The sequence below is a fragment of the Orbicella faveolata genome, unplaced genomic scaffold, assembly GCF_042242905.1.
Source record: "Orbicella faveolata isolate gen_17 unplaced genomic scaffold, um_ofav_v1 contig_12, whole genome shotgun sequence".
In the NCBI taxonomy this organism is placed as follows: Eukaryota; Metazoa; Cnidaria; class Anthozoa; order Scleractinia; family Merulinidae; genus Orbicella; species Orbicella faveolata.
In genome coordinates this window covers 26,102,573-26,113,435 of record NW_028301539.1, presented here as the reverse complement: position 1 = coordinate 26,113,435, position 10,863 = coordinate 26,102,573, and the positions used below count along the sequence as shown (strand labels likewise).

Here is a 10,863-nt window from a genome sequence, read left to right as displayed (position 1 = left end):
CTGTCAAAACTATCGCATAACTAAGTCCGAAACACTGCGATAAATTTCAAATAAAAATTTAAAAAATTAGCCGTCGTGGTGCACGTCCTCCAGACAACGCAAAATTTGGTCATTTCACGTCGTTTTCTTGCAGAGGATGGCAAAGAAATGTACCAAGAATTATAACGCTCGTGCACAGCCATTGTGCTGCTCATTAATTCTTTCGTTCAGTGACGTTCCCGTTGCCGTTGCCGTCGTGGTTTCGTAAACTCCCTAATAAAATTGTCATAGATCAACAGCAGGCAACTTAATCATTAATTTTTAATTTGGACTCATTGCGCGCATTCGTACTTTGGCAATATTATTTCTTAATTAAAAAACAGTCCTAAAAAAATACGCGTGCTGATTGGTTAAAAATCGTGTTTCTATAACTCGATGGAAACAGAGAACTAGCATGAGCTGTTGATGTAATTTTGGCGCGAGCAAAGAGAATTTACACTTTGATAATAAACAATTATTTGATGAGGTCTTTTGTGATATCCAGAATAATCAAGGTCGAGGTATACATTGGACCGAAAAAAAAAAAATAGAAGTCATGTTTTTGCTTCTTCACTGACGGCAAGCAACACCCCTGGAGCAACACAAAGCGCGAGATCTTGACATGATTACCCTTAGAAATCATGCACCGTGGTCATACATGACATGTTACCCGTGACCTTGAGTGTCCTTGACATGATTATTGTATAATCTGCAGTTGTGACGTCACAGGCGCTGATTTCGAAAATTCACTGTACGCTTTCGGCCAATCAGAAAAGAGATAGTGAGTTCAGTGTATAATAATCAAAGTTAACAAGCTGTTTTCCTTTTTTTAGTCGCGGTGTTTTCTAAAATATATAGAAAACATGTTCTCTGCGTTTCTATCGAGTTGTAGAAACACTCGAGTTTGGGAGAACTCGACTCACCTGCGGCTCATGTTCCCACAGCATATCTCGTTCTCCCAAACTTCCACTTGTGTTTCTATAACTCGATAGAAACACGGTACCTGTTTTCTATTTCTTAATGACTATTCGTATGAAACATCAGGCAATTAAATTTATTTTAAAAAGTCTTGCGAAGAGGATCGAGTAGAAATAGAAGTAGAAGTTAAGGAGGATTCTCGTCATCTTTAAAAAGTTTACTGCAGATCTTCAAGGGTCGATTTTGTCCAAAATATTTTCTCCCAACCAATTTCAAGACTACCACTTTATTTGCATTTTCTAAAAAAATATTTTAAACATTAACCGCGTACGAGTTATCTCCCAAAACCTTTGAAAGAAGTTAACGATCCACAAATTGTGCTAAGCTCATTAGAACGGTGTCAACCACTGAGTTGAGCAGTGACAATTCTCGCCGCAATCTTATCCACCGACTTCGCCTCTATTGTTTATACTACCTCACGTCTTGAAGTTTTTTTAGACGCCGCTTTCCTCCGCTAAGAAGGCAAACCTGGGCAATGAGGCATTTTTATCCCAATCTTGTTAGTCAGGTTTCCACTGTGTATGAATAAAGTGTATGTATGTATCCAATGCTTGCAAAATATCGCTCTGATCGACAATAAAACAGTGGGATTGGTTAGTTTTAGTAGTTGTTTGCCGTTTGCACTAAGTTAGTCACGCGGGTATAGGTAATCACATGGTTTTGACCTCAATTTGGAATTAATAAGAGCGACTAAATTTTGAAGTGTTTATTTATTCCAAATTCAACGACACTAATCATTTGACAGCATTCAGTTCTAGGTCTTTGTCGTACATGAATTCCCGAAACTTAAAAAAAAAAACTTCTGCTGATGTTGGAAGGCTTTGGCAATTTTCGAGCATGTCGAGTGTTCTTCGGTAGTTTTCAGATGTTCTTCAGAAATCTTCGGAATGGTTCGGGTGATTGTCGGAGGTGTTTACAAATGTTCGGGTAATACTCGTTAATCTTCGGAAGGGTTCGGGTGGTCTTCGGAATTGCACGGAAATTAACGTCTAATTATCTTTGGCTATCTTCCGAAGACTTCAGGTGAACATTGAACACGCACGAAACAAGACCTCGGATGACCGTCTGACTAACTTTCAATATTTCTGAATGCTTCTAACTAACTTCGAATATCTTCGTTTTGATTTGCGCTGGTGTTACTCAGAATCGAGTAAGTTCTGTTATAGTATAGGTATATAATCAAATGATTTCGAGTGCAATTTGGCCACAGTGGCCATACACCCACATACCCGAAAACAAATCCTCGCAACTAATTTCTTTTAGCCTCTGTTAGATGTACGCATTTCGATCTGCAAAATAGAAAGCCATTTTGAAATCAAAGTCCGCCGTGTTGGATGTGGGCTATAATTATATCCTTTCAGTTTTGCTACAGTGCTCACACGCCGAAAAAAAAACAATCCTCCCCACAGGACAAATTTATCCGTTTCTCTGTTTTTTAAGCAGTATTCCCTATCTAGTTAACGTCTGCTTATTTTTCTTTTCTTTTCGAGATCTCAAGCGGGTCTCGTCGGGAAGACGCCATTCATATAACGTAAATCTTCGCAAACCTTCGGGGAGCAGGGATGGCAAAGTGGCGAGAGCGCTTGCCTCCCTCCAATGTGGTCCGGGCTCGATTCTTGCTAGGTATCATGTTGGTGGTTCGCACCTTGTTCCGAGGGTTTTTCTCCGGGTTCTCCGGTTTTCTCGCTCCACAAAAGCCAACACTCTAAATTCCAATTCGACCAAGATAGAGAAAGCACATGAAAACCAGTTAAGGGTGATGGGGCTTCTTCTCTAAATATTGTAATATATATATATTTTTTAATTTTAGATGTTCATGGTTAATTACTCGACTCGTGGATTTTTCACAATGTTTTGTTTTTGTTTTTGTTTTTTATTAAATTTATTTTTTTTTATTATTTTCATTTTTAATTTTTTACATTTTTTAATGGTTATCCCGTGAGCAGCACAAGGTTAAAACAACTTGAGTTGAGTTATTGATTCCACGCGTTTCGTTTGATACTACAAACCTCTTTAGGGATATGTCTCAACTAAAGATCTTTACAAAGTTGGCTTTTATTTATATAGGAACCACGAGGCGAGATATATATACACAATTATGTAACGCAAAAATCCCGGAAGGGCGAGGTGTTCCGGGGAAATTCGTAAAGACTGTACAGGTACCAAGATAAAATAAATAAATTATTTTGATTTTCGGGGGTGGATTAACGTTTATCCACCCTCAAAAATATTTATTTACATAGATTAGCTACCGTGTAAGTAGATTTATAGTTGGTAGATATTTCTGAATAACTCCCTTGATGTTAATATTAGAAGAGTTATAGGTAGGGTTATATACAACCACCCTGTCATTCAGAGTACGTTTCTTGTTTTTAAGCCCTTTTCTGCGGTTACAATATTTAGCGTCGCGAAACAACGGAAGTGAAAAATAAAAATATCCTGGACAGGGTGCAGTCATACTCCAACGCAACTAAAGATGCAAATTGTGCACTCTACAAAAGTTCTACATGATATGCAAACCAAAGCTAGCCCCTATTAACAAAAGATCACTTTTAGGCACGCGAACAAATTCTTACTGAAAAACACCTAGTATTTGTGAAAGCACGTGTGACCTCAAGGAAACTCTATATGAACCAACTAACTAACGTTGTCATCTAGATCCTGACGAGTGGGAAACACTCCCACGGAACAGTTCTGTCGATCGAGTAAAATGAACGAGAACTAGTGCAGTCCATTTTCTTTTAGAAGAAGCTCCATTACTGTTGAGCACTCTCTCGAGGGCAACTCAGACCACATATTCAGTATATATAATATTAACAATTAAAACTGAGTGAAAAATCGTTTACCCATGCATACAGCTCCATATGACCCATTTTTCGGCTCAACAACAACAACAACAAACTTATTTTACCCCAGAGTTAAAAGAGAGCAATAATTGACAATGTCATGTCAAGGCAAAAATGATGGGGGAGCTGGCTACACAAAATAACCTGAGAGTTAAAAATGCCTAGCAGCCAGTTAAAATAAAAGATAAAAGACGTTTTACGTGTTCCGTTCTAAATTAACGTGTGTTTTGGTTTCGCGATCCCATTCGTGTTAATTTCCAGGCGTGGAATCCATTCGTAATGTGTAGTCTTCAATTTGTTATGCTTTTTGTTGACCTGTGGCTTTTTCACAATATTCCACGCGCGTTACCTCGTGTGACTCTTGCTATCTTGTGACCCGCTATTTTTACTTATTTTTTTTTTTATAACTTGTTGCAGGATTGCATATACTCCCGCTCTCATCTGTTGAGATGTAGCTACTTGCTTCTGCTAATTAAAGGCGGATAATCTCAGCAAGCATGCAACTCTCCTGTTCCTATTGACCTCCGCCTTTAGCTCCAATGCAAGCTCTGATAAACTATCGCTTAAATACCTGATTTGTGGACATGTTTGAGGTTACTATCCACTAACCGTAGACGAGACAGCTCCTGAGAAAGTTATCTACCCGAATATTTAAAACTGAGAGATGCCGTACTATACATATTTGCTCAAATTCATGAACAAAAATCAATAGTAACAAATGCCCATATAGATTTGAAAAGGGAGTTTCATTGCAAAAGCCGAGAGCTGCTGTGGAAAAGAAACTCCTCTAACAAAAGCTACATTGATGCTAAATTTAAGATTTCATTTATCTTGCATAAAAAAGGTTATAATTTTGGCAAGCTGTCCCATTTGCAAACCACCTTCTGAAAAAGGAATGTCTATCACAACCAAGTCTAGCAAATTTAAAATACAGATCAAACGTTCATTGGAAGACATTGAAAGACTAAAGTTAAAAGATCTCTATAATTAAACTTGAACTCCATAGGAGATCCCGGTAATAGGAACACGATCTCGACATCATACTGTGTTTGCTATTTAGATCAATCTTAAGGTATTTAGCCAAGGAAATAGACTTTCAGAAAAGTCCTTTATCTTGTTTATCCATCTAAAACCTCGCAACTTTCTTTCACTTGCTTTGATATTCCATCTTGAAACTCATGAGGTCGACTTGTGGCATGTACCACGGCAACAGCGCCACAGGCACAAATTTTAATTCCAGTTTCTGTCACTTAATTGGCTTGCCGAGGTCGAATTGCCTAACGCATTTGACTCTCCAACGTATAGCTTCCTCTGGTGGAAGGTTTTATTTTGGCAAGTTTGAAGAGCTCAACCAGAAGAGTCCTGTACTCTCTGTTGGTCATCCAGTAAATCAAAGGATTGACACAAGAGTTAAACAAAGCCAGTATTCCCCCGGTCCTGTGTAAAGGACTTCCAATTTTGGTGATACCAAATGGTGAAAGAATATAAATGGTTTGAGCTGGAAGCCAACAAAGTGTCAGAGTTACTGACGTCACAGCGCACATGCGCAGGATAGCTTTCTGTTGGGCTCTTTGTCGCTCACCGTAGCATCTTGCCATTGGCGTTGTCTTGAACAGCAGTATGATATGGCCAAACGAAGCCCAGGTAATCAAACACGGAACATAAAACCCCATCAGACTGTAAATAATGATCATTGCTTGAGTTCCCTTTTCTCCATACGGCGCTTTTACTTTAGAACATTTACTCCCCGACAATTTCCACTCGAAAAACTTGTTTATCTGCAGAAGACCGGTAGAAACCCAAATAACTAGAATGTACAAAGAGAGTTTTTTTCGGGTGAAATAGCGCTTGTATGCCATTGGTCGAAGAATACAATACCATCTGTCAATAGCCAGGCACATGACATTCAAAATGGAGACTTTTCCCATTGTAAAGAGTGCGTATCTGCTCGTGAAGACTCGGCAGAAGACTTCGCCAGCTAAACCACGCGGTACTGGAAATGAGGCGATGCTGATGACATAGCCGGGTGTAAGAAGAAGGAAAATTCCTGATGATGAAAAAAAAACCAAAAAAAAACGGCGATCATTGGCTCATCCTTAATGCATTGTTATACAATAATTACACATGCAGTTATTCAAACGGCATAAATAGTAATGTGTAAAGATCTTCGTGAAAGCGAAAGGTAACAACTAAATATCCGGCTCCTGAAAAAAACCCTGCCAATTGAGAAACGAGCAACGTAAATTTAGACCTGAAGGTAGCTCGTAACAGTTTCCAACAGGTTTCAGCCCTTTTACTTTGATAGCAACTCTTTACAGTTCATTTCACATCGCAGTGATGGCATCACACGAATGCCCGGTCATTGGTGTCTTTTCCCTGGCATTACAACTTTTTTCTTAAAAAGAGTAACGAGAAAAAGAAAGAAAGAAAGAATAAGTATTTGGAACAGTTAATAAACATGCACTAGCCGTGACTGACTCATGTCTTGATAATTAAATAGTCAAGGCTCGAAGATTGAAGGTAATGTCAATAAGCACTGTTACGAAATGTTGCATTTTACCATGCAAATCACCATTTAATAATAAAAATGGAGTCCCCTGACTCATTTTTTAAGTTATAAGCCCATAGGCTCTAATTAAGGGTGTTTTTAACGGGTCCTAATTTATGGTAATCTGTAGCCCCACGAAAACGACCATGATGTTCTTAAATGATCAGGTATTTGTTCCATAGCATAATTGAAGCATCAACAAAAACAAAAGGCTGGAAACTATTATAAGATAAAACCAAATTTAGTCCCAAGGGATTAAATACTAAAGTTTAAAAGCTTTCTGCAAAATAATGCCAAAAAAATATGACGGCAGGGGTTTCAAAACAATGTATGCATCAGTTCTAAGGTGGCTCAAAACAGTTTACAGCAGTTAGATTTTGAAGTTATCACCACTCAGTCTTTATCACTTGATGCTACAATCATGGAATCAAAACACTGCCCAATCATTGGTGAGCACATTTTTATCAATTTGGAGACATAATAGGTTACCGCAGTAACGGAACAACCTGCTAAAACACCCTTAATAACAGCTTTAGGGACTTATCATTCAAAAACTGCACGGTGCGATTTTTTTATATTGTCAAGTTTTAATAAGCATGATAAGACGCGACTTTTAGCAGAGGTCATTGGTTAGAATTCCGTTCAGGCCTGAATTTTTTTCAGGCTTTAATTTCACAACTGCTTAAGTTTTGTGTACAACTGCGATGATCAGTCATGTTTTCATATCTTTCTCCGCAGTTTAAATATAAATTATGATCTTTCACATATTCACTTGCATTCTTCACCATCTACGGGTATATTACGAACTTACAATGTGACCAGCTCCCGGTTGCCTTGATAGCTCAGTTGGTAGAGCACTGCACCGGTATCGCAGAGGTCATGGGTTCGAATCCCGTTCAGGCCTGAATTTTTTCAGGCTTTAATTTCACAACTGCTTAAGTTGTGTGTACTACTGCGATAATCAATCATATCTTCATATCTTTCTTTGCAGTTCAAGTATATGGTCTTTCATATATTCACTTGCATAGTTCAGATCACTCTGTGCTTTTTTGTCAAGATCGCTTGTCACACCTCGCCATCCGATGCGTCATCATGCATGAAGTTGTAGATGAATCACTGCATAAAATATGTCACTATCAACAGAATGTGTCGCAGCATTGTCATCTTTTAGATACCCTAGTCGTTACACATAAAGCAGATAAGTGTATCGCTTTTTTTTGTATAATTTATGATCAAGCTGTAGGTAAAGGAAATTTTAAGTCCCTTGCAGCCCCGTAAGGGATTAAAAAGACTGTCAGGCTGAGCCTTATAGCCTAAGTTAACTTTACATATTACAGCCTAGTTTTAAATCTCTCGTCCAATGAACATTACAGACGATTAAACAAGGATGATGAATTTGACATCGTTGATCCTGCTAAGTTTCCGCTCTGCCTCGTTTTTTGAGTTTGATGTCGAAACAAAGATCAGAGGTCAGCGTGGCTGAGAAAATGGCAGCAAGCGTGAATTCCACTGACAGCATGGGGCTTCATTGAGCTGCTGAGCGCTGCCAAGCCACTTTTCAAACGGTCTAGCAAACGACTGGAACAAATAAATGATGTTTTGGGGTTCATGCCATCAATACTTTTTCAATCTTTTAACCAGTCAGAATCGAGACGTGACCGAGTTGAAATTCTTTGGCCGGTCAGCATGACCGAAGATCATTTTAAGCCCGGTAAGCTGAGAAAAAACACAGTGAGGCAGTTGAAACCTGGTTTGTGTGAAATAAGCGACAGCAATAACATTTCATTCCGTTCCGTTATTTGTATTTGCGTTTGGCTTGGGCTAATTTTAAAAATACCCAAGCAGACTAAATTCAGGCAACATTTTCAGATTAACAACATCTCGGTTAAAGAGAAGAACAAAGAGTAACAACTCAATCTAGATAGCCAGTTATACCACCAGATTCGCCGTCACAGGACATCTTCAATGTAGCGAGGTTTCAGGCTGTTTTTGACGCAGCTTTAGTTTTGGGACTGCAATGTACTTCTTATGTAGCTCAATCATTGAAATCTCAGCCAAGTAAAAAATCAGAAAAATATATGTTGAAAAAAAGGAATTTTCGAAACTATACCATCTGTTTTTCACCATTTTTCGCTTGTGGGACTATTTTAAAATTTTTTTATCGTTTTGGTTTTTCTAGTTAGATTTTAGGCCCAAAAGTAATGGAGTCACCTACACCACATGAACGAGTGACAAAAGCTACGAGTATGATTTTATGTTTACAGCTAATGTCGAGTGCTGAATAAGAAGACAGACATTAATGAAATAGGTTTTATGAATAATTATAGCAAAGATGAAGCTCAGTTCTGACAAACCTGTGAGTAGATCTGTGATGGCCAATGAGAACATCAGAATGTTGTGTGGTCTTTTAAGCATTTTTGGTTTTCTCGTCATAATCGCACAGAACAGAAAGTTCAGCAAAAACGACGAAGCTGCTATTACTGCAAACATCCCCTCTCTAGCCTTCACCTCAGAGTTCTCTTCGCCGTTGTCTGGGTTTGGTGTTGAAATGTTCCGCATCTCGGAAAGCGTTGCAGTTTTGTTCGTGTCCCGTGTCCCGACGATCCTACGCGGACTAGGAAAAATCTCTACATCTTACTTAAAGGAGTATAATTTTATGAATTAACAGTCAGCTGTTGAATATAGAAGTCAAAATTTCTCCTTGAATAATTTTTTTTTTCTGTATAATAGCAAGGAAGAAGCGCTCTGAAAAAGCGACTAGTCCTCGAATTAACGGATTATACTCTAAAGTGAATTCCGAAATTCCCGTCACTTTAAGTCCTAGTCCAAAAACCCACCTAATCGGGCTTATTGCCCACCACATGAATTTAGTTGAATAAATTAAAGGTGTCATTAATGTGACCCCAGTAATGTAATTTAAATAATCGGCATCTTTTGGAAATCTCAGGGCAGGTGCTTGTCAATTTAGAATTGTTGAATGCTATGCTTTTTAAGACCTCTTTAAATTTGCAGTAAAATCGATTTCATTGACCCAACGGTGCTGGTATCTAGAGCTTACCATTGTTTTCTCTGTAATGTCCAAATTCATACCGTTTGTTAGCACCCACTTATCACAAGTGCGCTTCGGTGTCTTTGTGCTAGAAAAAGCTCTGTTGGAGATGAAATTATCAGAATGTAAATACAGAAGAATGATTCCCCAAAAGCGACAACGTTTTTTTTTTTCTCTAAATGACGACGTGCTACCGTGTTAAGGGCACCTATGACAATGAGCCACCCACCGAGACTCTACAACAATGCGGCAATGAATAACTATACCAAGAAGTCATCTTTAAAATTAAAAAAAAAAATGAAAAAAGAACGGTCATAGAGTCTTGCTCCTAAATCGTCATGTGCCCCTAACACTCCAGCATTGTTCAGGTAGATTGCGTCTTTATGTCATTGCACATCATGTATAGTTGTTGTTGTTTATGACGATCGACGTTGTTTTTATTCAAGCATGTAACATACCGACTTGTTGTTTGATTGGTTTTATAATGATAATGATAACGATGATTGCCACACAGTCAGATAATAGCATTCGGAGCTTTAGAAGGGAGTGAATAATCGGCTGCAAAACTGTTATCTCGGGGACGGATATTTTTTTTTTTACAGTCGAAAACAGCTATCCCTGGCGTGAGTCGAAACGATAAGTAGTTCGAGACGTCGGTGGTTCGAGATAAAAGACTGAAAAAATGAGATAGAGATAGCTGGAAATTGGAGATAACTGAATCCGAGAAAACGATGTTCTGCTGCATATTTACGATGTATTTGTATTTAAGAATAGTTTTACAAGTGTTTAAAAGTTTGGATTAGCCTAGCCAGCAGATCTTTCTCTTTAATTTAATGGTTTGCAACCCTCTCTAGAAGACTTCGCTCTCAACATGCTAATTAAACTGAAATTGAGCTGACAGCTCGTCTTAAATCGTATAGAAGTTAAATAACTTTAAAAAGCATTCTAAGACTTAACATTCTTCAAAGAAGCTTTACTACTTCCATTTCGATCAAATCAATGCCGTTTTATTGCGTCCCATGTTCTCTTTTACTGGCGTTATTAATGAAACTACGACACTTAATTTTTGCCAGTTAACACCTGCAATAAGTGATTAAAAAAAAAAACAAAACAAAACAAAAACAATATTCCGTTATTCTCATTACAATGAGATGGGGCTTTTATAGCAGTTTTTTTTTTTTTCAAATTTACTAGAACCGAACCAAATAGGCCTAATCAAGGTTTTCGACGCCATCTTGCCGGGTAGGCAAAGCGGTAAGAAATTACAGTGCTTGTATGGGAATCGGATGGCAAATATTTAAATATTGAATTTTGCACGACTTATGAATCGCAACTTTGCTATACTAGGTAGCAGATTATATTCACCAAATTTGAAGGACTTAGCTGGGCTAGAAGACGCTCAGTTAACTTTTAATTTCCCAAAC

General features: G+C 38.2%; 1 protein-coding gene across 1 annotated transcript; it reads right to left on the bottom strand.

Annotated features, from left to right (window-relative positions):
• Positions 1 to 5,119: 5,119 nt before the first annotated feature.
• Positions 5,120 to 8,838, bottom strand: LOC110061575 (rhodopsin, GQ-coupled-like). Its single transcript, XM_089281353.1, has 2 exons — positions 8,745 to 8,838; positions 5,120 to 5,889 (listed from the first exon to the last, which is right to left on the bottom strand). Exons 1-2 carry the CDS (start codon positions 8,821 to 8,823, stop codon positions 5,120 to 5,122), a joined length of 849 nt encoding a protein of 282 aa, XP_089137479.1. The 5' UTR covers positions 8,824 to 8,838.
• Positions 8,839 to 10,863: the final 2,025 nt, after the last annotated feature.

Excerpts from the sequence above, each read along its gene's own strand:
- LOC110061575 (XM_089281353.1), bottom strand. The coding sequence starts at position 8,823 with ATGACGAGAAAACCAAAAATGCTTAAAAGACCACACAACATTCTGATG. Across the intron at positions 5,890-8,744 it reads CATCACAGATCTACTCACAG|GAATTTTCCTTCTTCTTACA; the intron begins GTTTGTCAGAAC and ends TTTCATCATCAG.